Source organism: Ammospiza nelsoni, chromosome 13, assembly GCF_027579445.1.
Source record: "Ammospiza nelsoni isolate bAmmNel1 chromosome 13, bAmmNel1.pri, whole genome shotgun sequence".
NCBI lineage: Eukaryota > Metazoa > Chordata > Aves > Passeriformes > Passerellidae > Ammospiza > Ammospiza nelsoni.
Window position 1 is genome coordinate 15,754,543 of NC_080645.1, and position 18,587 is coordinate 15,773,129.

The following is an 18,587-nucleotide window of genomic DNA, read 5'->3' on the forward strand; positions in this document are numbered from 1 at the left end:
GGTTTAAATCCATCTGGCCTGCTCCTGGGAACAGCAAATGCTGAAAGACAACAGATGTTTTGCTGTCTCAAATAAATTTTCAGACTAGAGATTTCACAAGTAATCCAGCATTATGTGCTCATTGTCTTAACCATATCAAAACAGTTTATTTCTGGCAGCCAGGAATTGCTCTGTACTGCTCAAACTGAGCACAGCCTCAGTTGATTTAGGCACTGAGTGAGGGTTTGCTACACCCTGAGAGAGAAAAACCCACAAGCCACAAAGCACCCTTGATGTGGAGCACACCCAGTGCAGCAGCTCAGGTGAGAGCAGCAGCTGTGTCTAGGGTGGGGAATGGCTGTCACCCACCCTGTGCCAACCACAGGGACACAGACTGTGAGGGTGCAGAAGCCTGGGGATGCCTCTTTTTGGGGAAGTGCAGCACCAAACCATTATCCAGGCAAGAAAGAGTGGGCAGCTCCTCCAGGAACATCCTCAAAGGCTTATGCAGGATATATCTGGGGCAACAAAACTGACCTCCTCTCAAATTATTTCATTTTAAATATTTTACCACTGTTCTACCCATCCTCCAAGTCTCCAGCAAACTGAAGATATGGCAGAAAAACAAGCCTGGGAAAGAATTGGTCCAAATCAAAACCAGCACCAGGATTAAGTGGATTCCACAGGTAACACCAACAAACCAAGTCCAGCATCAGTCTGATCTGCCAGGGCAAGATCAAGCAATACCTGCTACAACTGCTGGTCTCAAGTGATGTTTGCTGGCCCTGCCCACACTCCTCACAGTGTCCTGCCAGGTGCAGGCAGCAGAGGACAAGAGTGACAAGTTCCAGAGGGGCAGCTGTTCCTAGAGAGCACATTTCAAGCCAAGTTAAACCTGAGCCAAGACTGGGCAGCAACTCCACCATGAGTCTCAGGCAGGGTTCAAGGAGCCCAGCGTCCCAAATATCTACAGAATTCCCCATTTCAAGATGTCCATGGCCTTTTTGTTACCAGCTTTTCATAAGCAAACAAACTCCAAACTATTCAAGGCACTTTACCTGCTGAAGAACACAGCTGGGCAAGGAAGTGAGTTCAGCACCTTTTCCCCTCACATCCCAATACCCTCATCACTTTTCAATAAAAAATAGGCAAGAACACACCCTGTGCTTTAGAGAATATATACAAATGTAGATATAAATGCCTCCAAGTTTTATTGCAATATCAGCCCTTACCCATATCAGAAATTAAAGGGAACACAATGAAATAATACAAGAGGAGTTGCACTGGAGTCAGAATGCAAAGTTGAATACAGGAATTAAACTGATTTAACTTTGCATCCAAAAGCAGTAAAGAAGTTTACATTTTGCATAAGTTTTTGCTAAATATATTTATACCCGAACACACTCTTCCCCCATGATCTGGCAGCAGGGCAGAGGGGAAGGAGGAATTAAATCTTGAATTTAAATCATCTGAATTCAGCATCATGAAATTTAGTCTGCAACTCCACTGAGGTAATTGCTCATCCACATCATCTTACAGTCCTCCACTTTGTCCACCAAGGAGATTGCACAATATATTCTTCATAGGGAAATATTTACAAAGAAAAGTTAAAATATTGAAGCAAATTTAACAATAGATCTTTGCTAAAAATCTGCTAATGCATATCTAGCAATTTTTGAGATCCTACACTCAGTGTAATTAAAACAGCATTTGAAACATTCCAACAGGAATCACATCGCACAGAAGAAGCAATTTGCTTCCCTAACATTTTTGCACACCCACTCAGAGCCTGTGCCTTTAGTGCACAAGTCCACAACGCCAAGCCTCTACATAGGTACCCTAATAATGCTATGGAACAGAGTTCTTTGGAATGAGGACAAGCATCCCAGTCCCTGGGCTGTAATGATGTAAGGCTCCCTGCAGCTTTATTTGCTCACTCAGTGAAAGCCAGAGGAAGTGCCATTGCTTTCCATGCCTGCTCTGGAGTTGGTGTCTGCTTCTCCCAGGTGTCCACTGCAGTTTCAGACAAACAGATTTTGGTGACAAATCAGTTACGGGTCAGCCCAGGCCCTTCTGGAAGGAGGGAGGCAAAGAAAGTCTTGAAGAAAACCCACACGGTGCCCACGAGTGAAGGGCTGGCCTGCTGCAGCTCTTGGAAAGCCTGTCCCTCATCAGGAGGTGCCTCAGACTCATTTGTTCTGCCCCCATTCTCCCCCTGTCAAAAAAAAAGGATATTTAGTAAAGAAGAATTTCAGAAATACATTAGAAAAATCTGGCATCAAACTGTGGTTTTGTTGCCAAAAATGCCATTGTTTAAATATAAAAGTTTTCAAGTTTTCAAGATACAAAGTCAAAAGCCCAAGCTGCACATGGCCACTACAGATTACCTCACACTGGTGTCCAGGAGCACTGTCCAGGACAACCATCAAGCACCAGATCAGGTGAATTATGTATTTACAGCTAATTAACTTTAATTGACATCAGAACTGTCAGCTTGAAATGAAAGACTCAAGCTGCTTATAGACAAAAATCCTACAGAGGTGTAGCCTGAGCCCTGCCCTCAGTTACAACCTGTAACAGACCACTTCCCACTACAACCTCCTAAAGGACAGAAGCAGCTAAAAGATCACCAAAATATTTCAGGTTAACTAATGAATTTACTACAGGAGACTCAGGTGACAATTATTCTCCATACTGTCTTACAGAAGTTTCAAGAAAAGATTTTTTTCTACTACAAATTTTTCCACTACAATTATTAAACCAAAAGCAAAAACTTCCCAGGGTTTCATGGTTTAAAAATACAGCAAGACAATACCTGAAAATTATTGTTCTGGTCCTGATTTAGAGCAGCTTGAGGAGGAACATTGCCTGGGAAGGGCTGAACTGGTCTTCGTCTAAATGGGAACCGTCCAGCATGGTGCCTGGGAAAAGCAACAAATTAATTAATTAATTAATGCTATTTCAACATTACTCATCCTGTTACTCAACAGCTGCACATTTGACTGCTCAGTGCTGCTGGCAACCACCAACAGTAAAATTTAAGGACTTTCAGTGGAACAATGAACCTTCAACTCTTCAAGTCAACATAGATGTTGGAAAAGCTGCTCCACTTTTAACTCCTAGACCTACAATTCAGACACCTACATCATTTGTTCCACAGGTAATCCAAGAATTTAAGAGGCCAGATTCTTTTTCTCAAATAAGACATCCCAAGCACAGCAGCTGAGGGTGCATTATGTCTGTGTTTTTATCCTAATTATACTCCCCCACACAGAGAGCATCAAAGGCAGTTGAAGACACTCCACTCAGTTCAGCTTGGTCTGTTCTCCAGAGGGACAACCAGAAGAAGAACTGCATGGATGCATGACTGAACAGCAAGTGTGAGACCCCTTCCCAGACTTCAACCACTAATTCCCCAACAAGAAATTGTAATTTCCCACACTGAACCTAGAGGTTTGCCTGCTCCATGCTGCTGAGTTGCTGGAGCTTAACAGGGGCTACTTTGGTTTCAAGTAGTTTTCTGAAATAGAAAGACAGTTGCACCAGAAACTGCAAAACCCCAGTGAGATCAGCCACATTCTTAATTTAATCCAGATATAGGCTTAATTATCATTTTTCTAAATACTGAGTTATACCAGGATACAGAGGAGCAGTTTGCCCTTTCCAGGTCCAAGAGTCCTATGAAGCTCAACCACCAGGAAGCTCCCTGGACACAGAACTCAGTACTTCAGTGAAACCCTTCTGAACAGCAAACATTAACACATCCACTTACAGATACATCAGAACAGTGCCACCCATGACGAGGAGGAGTCTGCTGATGCTGGAGTAGAAATAGACCATGTTGACAAAAACATATAACAGTGTTGCTGAGTAGAGCCAGTCCAACCAGTCTCGATTGCCACCCTCCTCATCTTCCTCCACGAGGGGCCCCCCTTGGGCATTCATCCTCAAGTTCTGGTCAGCCACTGCATTAACCTGAGCAGCAACATTCTGGTTTCCAGGCTGGTTTTGGGCAGGAAATGGGTCTGGGAGAGGAGCTGGAGGTGTCACTGGTATCTCCTGAGAATGCCGTGCATGGGATGGGTCAGCAGATGCAGCAGAGGAAGCCAAGCTGGAAGCAGAGAACAAAGTACAGAATGAGGCTCAGCCAAACCCTCTCACTCCACCCAGGGCCTGTGTGTGAAAGTCTGTCCATCTTTAGCAATAGAGTCAGACCACATGCAAGTAGAAAGCATTTAGAGGCTAGAGAAGCATTATAAACAAGTTTTAGTTCTACCCATAACAATTGTATAGTGACTTCAACAAATCAAACCAGGCACCCTCCCCTTTATCAACAGTAATGTCAATACTTCACAAAAACAATTTAGAGCAATCTGCAGGTAGTCTAAAAGCCTACAGCTTGACCTATCACTGATGTCCAGTCAATGCTGTAGGCACTTTGAGCAGTCAAAAAAAAAGAACAAAGGCTCCTCGGCAGGATCAGATTTACTCCAGAGCCACCTGCCCTCCCAGTGAAGAGTCAGGCAATGGACAAGATTCAGAACCACTGGCCTGAAGAGCAGCAGAGTCAGGGGTGCAACCCCATAACATTCAGCACAAGTTATGGTGAAAAAGTCTCCAAGCACCATCCAAAGAGGAAGAATTGCCAGGAGCTCTCAAATTTCTTGTGTTACAGTTTCTGCTTTCTACTGGCAGCTTAGAATAGAGCACTTACTATTGCATGTAGTACTGTCTTGCATAAATCTGCTGGAGCCAGGACATCTGAAGCATGCTGTAGGTTGTGTAAGCAGAGAAGCCAGGAGCCACACTCTGGAAGGGATGCTGAGTTGTTTCCAGCCTTGATCAAAATTTGAACACATTCATTAGCAAACACAGGGCTAACAGCAAAAGCAATTTATTACAGAACAATGTAAATAGTTTCTGCCATTTTCTGCACCCAAATACAAAATTAATTCTTCCTTCTAGACATGTCTTTACCCACATGGACAAAGGAAAGACTTTTCTTCCTAATTAACAGAGCAGTGCACTTTCCTTTAGAGGCCACATCCTTGGAAGTGTTCCAGGCCAGGTTGGACAGAGCAACCTGATCCAGTGGAAGGTGTCCCTCATGGCAGAGGGTTGGATTAGATGGCCTTTAAAGGTTCCTTCCAATCCAAATTATTGTATGTCTACTAAAGCTTTTATATAAAGCCTCATCATATGTGGCCCATGTTCTATGGACTCATGACAGTATATGTGGCCTCCAACACAAACACGACATCTTAAAAATGTACATAAACTTATATTTACCCATTACTGGCTTCTGCTGATGACTGGACACCTGAAGAGCTCCTCGACCTTGCACCATTTGAGGAAGACACATTTGATTCCTGCCTGGATTCTGATGGTGACTTGGGCTGATCAGCTTTAACCTACAGACAGCAGGGCAGCCAGTGAGGTTTTCTCAGGACATCACACACACTTTGTGCAAAAAGGCTGCACCCCACAAAGTATGCCCTCATTTTAACACCTGTTCCTGCACAGCACCTCTCAGTGCTGCCCTTGCCCTTGGGCACCACACCACAAGCACCTCTATCAGTATTTTAAACCTCCTGGAACCAAATTACTGGGATGCAAAACTGATTTGATGCTACTCCTCACTTTCACAAGATCTACACTGTATTTGTTACTTCTTATACATGCATTGTGTCCAACTGGTTATAAAAATATACAACACAAAACACTTTGGCTTTTTCCTATGGCAAATTTGTACTGCTTGCACAAACTGCTGCACCCAGTTTGGGAGCTGTCCTGTGGTGATATATCTGACACCCAGCCAAAGCTGGCTGACATCCAGCAACCAGCAGGCATGGGTAGGGTTAGCTCACAGTGCCCTTAATGGGCAACAGGAACACAGCTCTAGAAACCTTTGCCCAGCCACTTTAAAGAAAAAAAAATGGGTTTTGGCCATTTGTACTTGAGAGCAGTCCGGACTGAGCTCAAGCAGTAAGGCTGAGCCTGCAGAGAGGAAGCCAGAGATGAGTCATTAATGGGAGTTGAAGTGTCTGCAGTTCTCAGCCTTCTTCCCTCCCCACACACATCACCACCACTTCCTTCTACTTCTGACCACAAGCTCAGTCTGTCCAAGCATGCATGGGACACAGCAAATCAAACTATTTAATAAAACTGAATCTGCCAGAAGGCATTTCTGCTCTGAGCAGCACATCACAACTAGATCTTTCTTAACAGACACCACAAGAATCTTTACTGATGAACTGCAGAGGCAATATTTTTCCTCAGCTTAATCCAAATACATTCTCACATTCCCAAATAAATTATCACAAAGTAATACTGCCATTGCACTAATAGGGAAAAGGGAACTGCAATAAAAGGGAACTTAAAATGGTCATCCAACACTTCTTGTTTTCAGTTACAAGCCCAAGATTCAGAGTTAAGTTTAATTACCTCTGATTTGGTTCCTTGCATATTTGCAGGAGTCTTGAAGTTGTATACCAAATGAAGAGCATGCAGCTCCCCATGCTGAAATATAAGAGAAGATCCATTAAAAAAATAAATCCCTTCTCTGGAAATATTTCAGAACATCATAAAAGATACTTTTTTATACCTTTGGCAACAATTCTCCCAGACAGTGGTGATCAAGCAGCAGCTTCCCAGAATAAATCAGCTTTTGGTCCTCTTCAGGCTTTGAAGAAGGAAAACAAGGAATAGGATTACTCGCTCGGCCAAGCATTAACCAACACAGCTTAGAGCTGGTGGAGAAAGGCACAGAGCTTGGAGCATCCCCACATACCAAGGTGCACATCTAAATTCAGCTGAAATTATGAGCACAACTGAATGCCCAAGTGGGATATTATCGAGGTGCAAGCCTGCATAAGAACCCAAAGTCCCTTGGGCAAAGAATTTGGTTATGTGTTATATCTTTCACAATTCTAACAAAAACATTTGTATTTCTTAAAAACAGAAGTTTGGAGTTCCATCTAATCTGATCAGCACCAGAGGTGGCATCAAGGCAATCTGTTACACCCCATCCAACGGGACCCAGCTGCTCTTTATTAGGAGCTTTATCAGTGGAACTCATGGAGCCTGTTCCTGGCTAATCACCACACTGCCAGGGAAAGCATGGCAAAGCACAGGAATCAGACCTGGCACCAAGCAACTAGTGACAGGACAAGGGGAAACAGTATTAAGTTTGCAGGGCAGACTCCAGTAGGATATTAAGGAAAATTTCTTCACTGAAGGAATGGCTAAACATCAAAATGGGCTACCTTGGGAAATGGAGTCACTATCCCTAGAACTCTTGAAAAAATGAGTATAGACATGTCATATATCTAGATATAGATATAGCCACACTATATCTAAGTGTGGTTTAGATAGCGTGACATTTGCTCAAGGTTGAACTTGGAGATCTCTCCCAAGTTTATCGGCTCTGCGAAGGCCACGCACCGTCCCTTGGGAGCAGCGGGGCTGGGAGAGCAGCTGCTGCTGCAGCGCTCCCGTGTCCCGGGGGCAGGCACACACCGGGATCCCAGCCCCTCACAGCTCCCGTGTCCGGGGGGCAGGCACACACCGGCACTGCAGCCCCACATAGCTCCCGTGTCCCGGCACACACCGGCATCCCAGCCCCTCACAGCCCCGTGCCCCAGGTAGGGCTCTGCCCACCCAGCTGGGTGCGGTACCCGGGCGCGGCTGCGGTGCCGCGGGCTCTGCCGTCCTCGCACACCTGCGGGCCGCGCCGTGCCGAGAGGCCCGTTGGTTAATCATTAACCACGACCGGCCACAAACCTGTCCCGAAATAGCCCAAGCGCGCCCCAAGCGCGGCTGACGCAACCGGGACCAGGACACCCCGGGAGGGGGATGGGGGGAGGAAGCAGGTACCGGTCTCGGAGCCCCGCGGCAGCTGCCGCCGCTGCCCCGCGGGGAGCAGCCAGCCAGCCCGCACTACCCACCCAGCCGGGCTGCGCGCAGGGACCCCCGACGGGGCTGCGGCAAGAGCGGACTACGCACTCACCGGCGCGTCGGGCAGGAGGCGGCGCAGCTCGGTCTTGAGGCGGCGCACGGTCCAGGCAGGCTTGGCGCTGAGGCGGAGGTCGCGGTGCCGCTGCGCGGGGCTCCGGACCAGCAGCGACAGCGGCTCCTCCATGGCGGGCGCGGGGCGGGCGGTGATTGCAAAACCTCCCCGGCCAGATCTTTATAGGGGCCCGCCCCGCCGCAGGGCCGCGGTGGCTGCGGCTGATTGGCCGTGATGCGGGCGGGGGCGGGGGCTGCCACGTGGGCCAATGGGCCGGAGCCTCGCGTGCAGCGCCGTGAGGATACGGAGGCGCTGATTGGGTGGTGCCGGGTTAGGGGCGGGGCTATGCTGTCACCACAACGACCGTGAGCCGCCCCGCCCTGCCCGGACCCTGAGGGGCGGAGGCCATGGCTGGGCCGCTGCCGCTCTCCTCCGTCCCTCAGCCACATCAACACCGGCACCAACGCCGCTCTTAGCGATCCCTTGCTTCGCCTTCCCTCTCCCCTCGCCCGCTGGAGCAGCACAGCTCTGTGGAGCCCCGTATGTGCTGCATCCACAGCCTGATCCGGGTGAAACATCCCCTTTTTCCCTATGGTTATTTTACCCGATCTGTGTAGCTACCTCAGCCGGTTTTTACCTCAGCCCTCCGCTGCGGCCTTTGTGGGTACACGACAAACCATATTTCTGGCTGGAGCCAAAAGAAGTGTGCAGAGGTGCTGGGGAAAGTTAATAATTAATGACATTTTACTAAAAAAAAAAATAATCAAAAAGTCATAAAAACGTGGACCAGCAGCTTCTGAGCGCTCTCCTCTTGCCCATCTTCCCGTAAAAAGCCCGTGGTAATGATCCCGGTGCACCAGGAGGGGGTTTTCGCGTCCTTCCAAACAAAGCTGTAGGAACGTCGGGTTTATCTCGGCACCAGGTATTTACTGTGCGTGCTTCAGGAGCTGCTCCTTGGTGTTCCTTGGCAGCCAGACCTGTTGCCCAAAGGCACGGATGAGTGTGCAGCCAAGAGGAGATTTTGCAAGCAGGAAAGTCGCTCTGCCACGGGGATGCATCACCCCGCGGCTCCCGGGTCAGAGCCGAGCCGGGGGCAGCGCTGCCCTGGGAGCGACAGCACAAAATCATGAAGAACTGAGCTGAGCCTGGCTCTGGCCGGGTGAAGCCCCCGCAGCTGCCTGGGTAGGTCCGTGTGAGGGTGGAGAGTTCCATCAGAGCCCATTCCCCTCTCGTATCCACCCCACAACAAGGATGAGGTTGCGCTCCTGCCTGCTCTGCCCTTGCTGTCCCTGCGAGGGCTCAATGCCCAGGTGGGCTTTGCCTCCCTTACTCCTGCTCTGTGTCCCACCAGCCCAAGGGACACGGCCAGAGCTGTTTGCTGCTCTTGCTCCATCAGCACAGATCGTCATCCCCATCCCTCGGCTCCTGCTGACAAACGCAGTGTCCAGGGCCACCCTTGCCATTGCCAAAGTCAAGGTGACTTTGCTGCTCGCTTGGCTGCAGCCTTTGTTCAGAGCACCAAGCGAGTTCCCCTGGGTGGCAGGGGCAGGGTAAGGCTGTGCAGGTGTTGGAGTGAAACCAGGATCCGGCACTCTGTGTGTTTTATCTGGGACTCCCTGTGCTGTTGCTGGCCCGTGGAGCAGCTGTGCAGCTGTAGCCACAGCGCTGATCCTGCCTCGAGCTCAGGCTCCTGTGCTCCTCCTTCACCACAGACAAGAGGGGCAGAACTCAGCTGGGCTGCTTTCTGCCCATTCCATGTCTGAGCCATTGCTGGGGAAAATGTCTGCTCACTGGACAAACCCACCTAAATCCAGCATTGACCTGGCTTGGAGCAGGGGCTGGAGGAACAACCTCCTGAGGCACCTGAGTGCTGAACCTCAGCACCCCTCCATGTCTGGGAGTGCTGGACCCACCAGAGAGCCAGGCCCTCGCTGCCCTCACCCACAGCAGCCAAGAACTGGTGGAGCTGGAGTCAGGGACACATCTGGACACCAGTTAGCACATGCTCCAGTTCCAGAGGCTGATTCAGAGCTCCTGGGACTGAGGCAAAACAAACACTTGCCCTGATAGTGTCTGCTTAGCTTAGCTCACTCTGTGGCAGCAGATAAGGGGCCACAGCACAAACCAGAAGGTGTGACCAGCACATCACCCCACTGTCCTGCTGAACAATTAACTCAAATTTACCAAAATTGGAGATGAAGGGCTGCAAGCTGCTTTTGTCACCTGCGTAAATATTAACCACAGAGTAAATCAGGATTATCTCTCTGAACTTAACACAATTACTCTGTTAAAAAAAAAAAACCACACAAACAAAACAACAAAGTAAACTGGGGGGGCTGAGTGGGTATTGCTGATGAGTTTACGGCTCTGTTTGTGGTCAGGCTGGTTTTCATGGCATGGCAATCTCCTGGCACAGCAGGAACAGCCGGAGGAGAATTTGCCAGCACATGAGGAGATGCCCCATGGTCTCACAGCCTGGTGTGCTCCTTTGCTCACCCAGGCACAGTGACGTAAGGGACAAGCCTGAGAGCAGCTAACATGGGCCTGGTGCTGTAGGGATGCCGGGGTGTGATGCAATTTTGTCCTGACCAGGAGTTGCTCCCTGGGCCAGGACAGGGCAAGGATCAAAGGGCAGCAGAATCCAGACAAGCCAAGCTGATTGTCTGGGCTTGGTTCGATATGCTTATTCTGTCAGAAGCACTGTGCTCGTTGGGTGTCTGGCTTTAAAAACTGTTTCATGGTGTTATAGCCCCTTTGGGTCCAAAATTCCTCAGAGTCCATGAGCAAGAGTCTGTTTTTGTTCAGGCTCTGGGGCTGGTGACCCTGGTGCTGGCAGGAGGGAGCTCACAGTGTGCTCTGGCATCGCTGGCAGAGCTGCACTGCAGTGGGGTCTGTAGGGAGGGGGTTCTGTGGCTGTCCCTGAGCATTTCTGTGCCCGAGCAGAGCCAGTTCTGCCAGAGACATCCCACGGGCATCACCTGTGGGCACAGCCTGGCAGCCCCGAGGAGATGTGCTGTGCCTGCACATCCTGGCAGCCTGGTGTGGGACAGGCACGGCGAGGCTTTGCAGCACACCCGGTGAACTCGGTCAGGGTCCCTCCCCTCGCTCAGCTGTTCCACTGCTCACTAAGGCAAATCATCCCCAAAACAATGAACGTTCCCTGGCCCATGCTGCTCTGGAGCAGCATGAAACTTCCCTGTCAGACAAGGGAGAAAAGCCAGAACGAGCCAGGAGGTGGGGAATGAGGGACACAGCTGGAAAACATCCCCTGCTACCAGGGTTGCCTGTGCCAAAGGCCGCCAAACCTGTGGCATGGGAAACCCTTGCCAGCCTGGAGGAATGCAGGGATATTCCCGGGCGGGGCCGAGGCTTCCACCGGTGACACTCGCGGGATTCCGTGCGGATGCTGGCCGCCTGCCGGAGCTCGGTGTCCCCAGAGAGGGGCCGCTGTTGTGTTTAATGTGTCGCTAATGATGTTCCTGACTGCCCGAGGTTAGCGGCGCGGTGCCGGTGCCGTCCCGGCGCGGCGGCGGCCGGACGGGGAGCGGAGCCGTGCCCGGGTAGACGGGCACGGAGGGGATGGGGATGGAGCCGGGCTTGGGAACGGGGATGAGGACGGGGATGAGGATGGGGGTCCTGCCGGTCCCGTCCCCACCCCCGTTTCCACGGCGACGTTGTCAGCAGCCGTCCGGCCCCGCCCCCCGCCCCGCCTGGGCCAATGGCGCGGCGGCGCCGGGCCTGCCCGCCGGTGACGTCATGGCCGGTGAAAATCCCCCGTGGCCGCGGGAGCGGCGGTGGCGGCGCGGCCCCGCGGCCCGGCCCGGCCCGCACCATGGCCAAGCACCACCGCACGCCGGCGCGCTCCGCCGAGCCCGTCATCGAGGTCAAGAGCAAGGTAAGCGCCCGCCGGGGACGGCGCCGGGGATGCCGATGCCGATGCCCGCGCCGGTTCCGCCGGGTCACGACCGAGCGCGTCGCCCCCGCGTCGGGCGGCACACGTGGGGTGGCACCGCGCACCGGGGAGCGGCGCTGGAGCCAGGCCGACCGGGCTCTCCGCTCCCCGCGCTGCGGCGGCGCTGCCCGGAGCCTCCCCGAGCGCAGCCCGGCCCGGCGGCCGCGGCGTCCCGCCACCGTGGGCTCTGCCGGGCCGCGAGCTCGCTCGGTGCGGCCGTGGGAACGCCGTGGAGGAGCGTTCGCCAGATGCGCAGGGCGCCGGTGCGCCGTTCCGGCGGCCCCGGTGTGCGGGGTGGCCCCGGCGGTGCGGGGGTGCGGGGTGCGCGGTCACCCCGACGACACACCTCGCCCAGATGTGCACTCACCCAGATGTGCGTGCTCGGCAAGGCAGGCTCATCCCCGGCTGTGCCATCACCCAGATGCGCGCCCCCAGCAAGGGACGAGCCCCTGTCGCGCATCCAGATGTGCACACCTGCATCACTGTGCGCTCGCCCGGCTGTGGTCTCCCGCAGACGTGTCTGCTCACCCAGATATGCGCTCACCTGGCACACCCTTGCCCAGATGTGTGCGGTCACCCAGACATGCACCATGGTCCACCTGTGCCCATCCACCCATCCCTGTGCTCACCCAGCTGCGTGCACTCCCTTTCTGCACCCTTATCCAGCTGTGCACCCTTATCCAGCTGTGCACTGCCTGCTCGGGACCCCCGGCAGGGTGCAGGGTGCCCTCCCTCCCAGGACGTGGTGGCACCGCCTGCCCCGACAGCTGGGGTGTGACCCCCGCGGGCAGCGCGATCCTCGCAGCGCTCCTCAGCCTGTTCTTAATTGGCTTCCCGTTCGTCGTGACGGAAGGAGGCATTAATTAGCGCTGTTGCTCACCAGGTGCTACGGCAGCGCCCGTGTCGCAGGGAAGGGCTCCCGGCAGCGCGGGGTCTGCCACGGCTGGTGGTACGGCCAGAGGGCCCTTCCTCCACCGCGGGGCCGTCTCTGCCCCATCACTTCAGCGTTTGGGCACAAAAACTGCTTCCCTCCTCTTACTTTGTTCTTGGGACGGGCTCTCCTGACCGGCTCTGCCTGCCCCGGGGCAGCTCTGTGCGGTGCCCTGCCTGCATCGGGGCCAGCCCTGCCCAAAGTCACCCTCTTCCTCCTCTTCCTCGTCCTCCCCTGCAGTTCGACGCTGAATTTCGCCGCTTTGCCATGAAGCGCTCCAGCGCCGGCAGCTTCCAGGACTTCTACCAGCTGCTGCAGACAGTGCACCAGATCCCGCGGGTGGATGTGCTCCTGGGCTACACCGACATCCACGGGGACCTCCTGCCCATCAACAACGATGACAACTACCACAAAGCCCTGTCCTCTGCCAACCCCCTCCTCAGGGTCATCATCCAGAAGAAGGGTAAGCAGGGCACTGGATGTGTCCTCCTACCAAGAGAGATGAGCCACAACCTGCAGTACTGCTGGTTCCACCTTTGGGCTGTGCCAGCAGGGCCTGGCTGCTCACACACCCTCCAGCCACTGCTTTGGTAGATGGATGTGGAGATGGTGGCACTGAGAGGCTGCCAGAACCCTGCCAGGGCTCTCCCTGGCAGCCCAGGGCACCTGCCTCAGCCCAGCCCCATGCGACCTGGTGAGCAAAGGCAGATCCTTGCAATTCACCCCTTTGAAGTTGTGTTTTCCAGCCAAGCCCGCGTGGGCTCCCAGATAACACCTGTATAGCTCCTGTGAGTGCTGTGCCAGCAGCCCCATCCAGCTTCCTGCCCTGAGGAGGCAGCAGCCATCATTTTGGCAGAGCTCTCAGGGTGCCAGGTGCTGCTGGATTTCTGGTTGGGAAGAGGCTTGGTGCCTCTCTGGCAGACCACGGGCTTGCCCTTACCTTAGTGGCACATTCCCAAAGAATCACTTCCTTGCACAGGTACACCTGATAGCATCCTGATAGCAGAGTCGTGGTGAAGATGAAAGCCTCCAAGTGATAAATACTCCAAGTATTTCTCCTGTTTTCAGGGAAAACAAGCCCGTCCCCTTCCACTCAGTTTAGCAGCACCGAGGTTTTCTCTTTCACAGCACCATCAGTCAGCAGTTCACAGAGCCAGAGCCTGACCCAGAGCCACAGGGTCAGCACAGCATCCTGAGTGAGTCTGTGTTTCCAGCTCAGGTTAGCGGTATGAAGTCTCTGAGTGAGAGGTGATGCTGGTGGCCAGCCCTGGCTGCTGTGTCAGTTTTCCTGGGCTTTTGCATCAGGGTGCTGTGGGATGCCCTGGACATGTGTTTCCCCTGTGGCTGCATGGTGTGGGGGCTGGCAGCAGTGATCCAGGCTGCTGGAGCTCATGGTGCACTCAGGGGCTGTCACTGCCAGCACTGAACCATCCCCTGCTCCTGGCCCAATGCTGGGACCCAGGCTGTGACATGGAGAGCCCGTGCAGGGGTGGGTGTGCAAGGCTGCAGTGGGACCATCACTCCTGCTCCCAAGAGCCATCCCATGAGCTGCTGGAGAAGCCTGTGAGGACCCAGCTGACTGTGCCAAGACACACAGTGTGCAGAGGGAGCAGGCAGAGCCTGGCTCCATGGCCAGGCAGGCAGCACCAGGGAGCCCCAGCACCCAGCTGTGCCCGCAGAAAAGGGGCCTTGGGGCTGCCAGCACCGCAGGGAGGTGAGCAGAGAGGCCAGGAGCAAGTCCTGGGTGAATCACAGCTAATTCAAAATGGATCCAGGTCATCCCAAGGCTGGGCTGTCGTTGAACCGGTCTGGGTCGCTGAGGAATGTGGCTGCAGAGCCTCTCACCCCGCCGGGTGCCGGGAGCTGTGCACACACACACACCACACACAGGTGTGCTCCTGGCAGTGGGCTCTGCAGCAGCCAGTCCTGCCACAGCAGGGCAAAAGCAGAGGCTGCACCTGGGCTCCCCTCTGTGCCATCACCCCGTTGGGTGAGGGCATCCCTGCAGGGCAGCCTGGCTGGGACAGTGGTGCTGCCCCTCCTTGCCTGGGCCAAGGCTCGTGGGAAGGGCAGGGGAAAGTGTGGGACATTGCCAGGGCCACCATGGGGCTCATCCTTGGTGTGCTGGACCTGCCTGGCCCCGCCACTCTGCGCCCCTTGGAGAGGAGCTGAGTGCTGAAATAGCTGTGGGAAAGCCTCCGCCACCCTTCCCCGAGCTAAAAATATGCCAAGGCTGTGTGTGCAGGGAGATATTTATAAACCAGGAGCCCTGGCAGGCTGGCTTGGCTAGGGAGAAATCCCATGTCCCCTGGGCTTGGGGACATCCCTGGCAGCCCTGCAGCTGCAGCAGTGTCCAGGTGCTGGTTGGGGACACTGTGTGGAATGTGCTGACCATGGAGCATCCAGATGTGGGCTCCCCCATGGAAAGAGATGGGGAGAAACCAGAGAGGAACCAGGGGCTACTCCCCAGCACCTGGTGGATGAGGCCAAGAGGGATGGGTTGGAGCTGGGCCCCACAGAGCAGCCCCAGGCCACAGTCCAGAAGGACAGAGTCTAACCCTGTATGAAGGTGCCTGATGGTGGAGTAAGGGACGTGGGCACAAATCACAGTCTGGGATATTCAGGGGCTCTCAGGATGCTGCAGCCCTGGGATGAATTTCCCAGAGATGGGGAGTCTCTGTCCTTGGGAATGGCAGAGTTCTGCAGGACACAGTGGTGGCTATCATCAACCCACGCCAGCAATAGCCCTGCTCTGGTGGGGCTGAGGACTCTGATGCTGTCTCCTGGGTTTGGACTCACCCTAAGGGAGTTCGTTGCCACCACAGCATACTTATATGGGGGAATCCTCTCTCCCCAAACCCAAACTGGGGCATGGCTGCAGCTCCCAGGCCATCAGAGCTGGCAGCTCTAGTGTTAAACTGCAGAGTTTGGCTTAAAGTGTGATTAAGGCTGAATCACTGCCTCGATCCCACTAATCCTGGCCTGTGTGCCTGTGTACGCTGGGTAATCCCAGGAGATGGGCCCCAGCAGAGACAGGCTGCAGGGAGAGCCAGGCTGGTGATGCAGGGAGGAAAAGGCAGTGAGAGCTGTGAGCAGGGCCCTCGTGCTGAGCACTGCCCCAGCACCTGGGGCCAAGGGCAGGTGCTCACACCCCCGGCAGCCACAGCAGCGCCTGACCCGTGTCCTCCCTCCCTTCCCTACAGCAGAGTCTGACGCCAGCGTCTTCGCCTCCAACTCCCTGCAGCGGAAGAAGAAGGGGCTGCTGCGGCCAGCGCACTACCGGGCCAAGCCTCACCTGCTGATCGGGATGCCCCAGGACTTCCGCCAGATCTCCTCCATCATCGACGTGGACATCCTGCCCGAGACGCACCGGCGCGTGCGGCTGCACAAGCACGGCTCCGACAAACCGCTGGGCTTCTACATCCGCGACGGCGTCAGCGTGCGCGTGGCCCCGCAGGGCGTCGAGAAGGTGCCCGGCATCTTCATCTCCCGCCTGGTGAAGGGCGGCCTGGCCGAGAGCACGGGGCTGCTGGCGGTCAGCGACGAGATCCTGGAGGTGAACGGCATCGACGTGGCCGGCAAGTCGCTGGACCAGGTGACGGACATGATGGTGGCCAACAGCCACAACCTGATCATCACCGTCAAGCCGGCCAACCAGCGCAACAACGTCATCCGCAGCAGCAAGGCCTCGGGCAGCTCCGGCGTGTCCACGGACAGCACCCCCAGCCAGCAGACCCCCAGCCCGGCCTCGCAGTACCTGAGCAACTACAGCACGGCCGAGAGCGACGAGGAGGGAGACCTGGTCATCGAGAGCGACAGCGCCTCGCACTACATCCCCGGGGGCTGCCCCAACGGGGGCCCCGCCGACGGAGCCCTGCGGAGGAGCCTGTCCCCACACAGCTCACGGGGCTCCCTGCAGTCCCTGGGCAGCCACGACGGCAGCCCTGGCAGGGGCAGCGCACGAGAGGATGGCACCCTCCTCACCCTATAGCCACAGGGGCCCGTGATGGGTTTCTGCTGATCTGGATGTGGACCCCAGGGTGATGATGTGGCCAGCGGGCAGGGGTGGAGAGGGGCTGCCCTCTGCCTGCTTCCACCCCCTGTGACCCCAGGAGCCCCACTGTGGGACCCACTCGAGCTGGGCGCTGCCCCTCTGAGCGCCCTTGCCTCCTCTTCCAAGCAAGCAGGGGTTTTTAATTGTTTTATTGAAATATGCATCATTAATATATTGCAATGGACAGTAAAACTTTTTCTAGAAAGCACCGTGCTTGTCCCTGGTTGATGTCACTGCAGGGAGGAGGGGGACAGTGGGTGGGTTCCCCAGCCCTGTGCATGGAAGGCAGTGCCTGGGGCTGTGGCCTTGACCTTTGCTGCTGTGCTGGGTGACCCCACTGAGACTCATTGTGCCTGTTCCAGGACACATGTCCAGGCTGTTTTGGGCAGCTGATGGCCAGATGCAGTCAGCCTTGCTTGGTCCCCCCATTCCCACCTTGTCCCTGCTGCAGGGCCCTGATAATGCAGGGGACACCTGGTCTGGCAGCAGCACCTTGGCTGTCACTCGGCCCTGCTAAGGCTGCTGGGGACAGTGCAGCCCCATCCTCCTCCTTCAGCCCCAAGCTCAGGGCAGGGGGGTCCACACCTGCCCCTGCTGCTCTGCTGGAGCTCCCAGCACCCTCAGTCCCTCTCCCAAAAGTGCCAAGCTGATGGTGGCACTCACTGGTGCCAAGGGCTTGTGGTGGGACTGGCAAGGAGGAAGCCCTGCAGCTCTCGGGGTCTGAAAAGCCAGCACCAACTCTGTTCAGAGCCTGAGGCCAGGGCAGGCTGGGAGTGCAGCAAGGGCTGAGGACACTCATGGCACACAGCCAGGGCCCAGACAGAGCAGAGGCAGATCTGGCAGCAGGGCTGGTTAGCCCAGGCTGGTTTGGGGCAGGGAGGTGCCCAGGGGCTGTGCCCATGGGCCCCAGCCACTCTCACCCAGCCGGCTCAGCCTGGCTGGGGTTTGCCCTGAGGTGGCCCCAGGGGCACATGAGGTGATTTTCCAGTTGGCATCTCACCTCCTCCAGCCCTCGAGTGCCAAAATATTCCCCACCCCTTGGCAGCAGCGTCAGCCCTGACATCCCAGGGCACTGCAATGTGCCAGGTGGCACAGGCATAGGATACTCCACAATATCCCCACCCCACAAAATCCTGCCCAGGATGGAGCAACCCCTGCAAAAAGGCTTGGAAAATCCACACGCTGCTTGGAAAATCCACACACAGTAGCAAATCCACCCTGTGTAGCAAATGGAGATGGAGCAACGGCACAAGCTGCAAGAAGGAAAAACCTGATGGGATTTCAGGGGAAAGTGTTCCCCCTGAGGGCAGCACTGTCTGCAGACAGAGCCCCAGCAAGGTGAAGGGGGCAAGCCCCCCTTGGACATTCTCCAAATTCAGCTGGATGTGGCTCCAAGCTGTGGCACCGTGCCTCTGCTGAGCAGGAGATGCACCAAGTCCTCCTGCCATCCCTCACAGCTTCTTTGCTTCATGCAGCAAATCCCTGCAAAGGTCTGCAAGGTTCCTGCATGGCATCTGAGGGTAAGGCAGCAGAGAGCTCACCTGTGTGATGGCACCTTCCAGCCCTGTCCTGCCAGCCTGGATGGAGATCCAGCAGGATTTTTCACATTCTCCAGTCCATGTCCCAGCATCCAGCCCTGTGAGCCCACAGCTCATCCCCTGCC

General features: G+C 55.0%; 2 protein-coding genes across 3 annotated transcripts; one reads left to right on the plus strand and one right to left on the minus strand.

Annotated features, from left to right (window-relative positions):
• Positions 1–1,167: 1,167 nt before the first annotated feature.
• Positions 1,168–8,187, minus strand: HERPUD1 (homocysteine inducible ER protein with ubiquitin like domain 1). The gene is made up of 8 exons (XM_059481676.1): positions 7,988–8,187; positions 6,584–6,661; positions 6,424–6,498; positions 5,269–5,390; positions 4,694–4,816; positions 3,752–4,090; positions 2,795–2,900; positions 1,168–2,194 (listed from the first exon to the last, which is right to left on the minus strand). The coding sequence occupies exons 1-8, from the start codon at positions 8,117–8,119 to the stop codon at positions 2,027–2,029; spliced, it is 1,143 nt and encodes a 380-aa protein (XP_059337659.1). The 5' UTR covers positions 8,120–8,187; the 3' UTR covers positions 1,168–2,026.
• A 3,558-nt stretch (positions 8,188–11,745) lies between these two features.
• PARD6A (par-6 family cell polarity regulator alpha) lies at positions 11,746–17,103 on the plus strand. Of its 2 annotated transcripts, none has more exons than XM_059481544.1 (3): positions 11,746–11,882; positions 13,111–13,333; positions 16,074–17,103. In XM_059481544.1, the coding sequence occupies exons 1-3, from the start codon at positions 11,820–11,822 to the stop codon at positions 16,859–16,861; spliced, it is 1,074 nt and encodes a 357-aa protein (XP_059337527.1). In that variant the 5' UTR covers positions 11,746–11,819; the 3' UTR covers positions 16,862–17,103. The 2 variants fall into 2 exon arrangements, with proteins under 2 accessions (XP_059337527.1, XP_059337529.1); XM_059481546.1 differs by having other exon boundaries at positions 16,077–17,103.
• The last annotated feature ends 1,484 nt before the right edge of the window (positions 17,104–18,587 follow it).

Coding starts and splice junctions, on each gene's coding strand:
- HERPUD1 (XM_059481676.1), bottom strand. CDS start 8,119: ATGGAGGAGCCGCTGTCGCTGCTGGTCCGGAGCCCCGCGCAGCGGCAC. Junction 6,499..6,583: donor TGGGAGAATTGTTGCCAAAG/GTATAAAAAAGT, acceptor CTTATATTTCAG/CATGGGGAGCTGCATGCTCT. Junction 4,817..5,268: donor TCAGCAGAAGCCAGTAATGG/GTAAATATAAGT, acceptor ATTTTGATCAAG/GCTGGAAACAACTCAGCATC.
- PARD6A (XM_059481544.1), top strand. CDS start 11,820: ATGGCCAAGCACCACCGCACGCCGGCGCGCTCCGCCGAGCCCGTCATC. Junction 11,883..13,110: donor TCATCGAGGTCAAGAGCAAG/GTAAGCGCCCGC, acceptor CCTCCCCTGCAG/TTCGACGCTGAATTTCGCCG. Junction 13,334..16,073: donor GGTCATCATCCAGAAGAAGG/GTAAGCAGGGCA, acceptor CCTTCCCTACAG/CAGAGTCTGACGCCAGCGTC.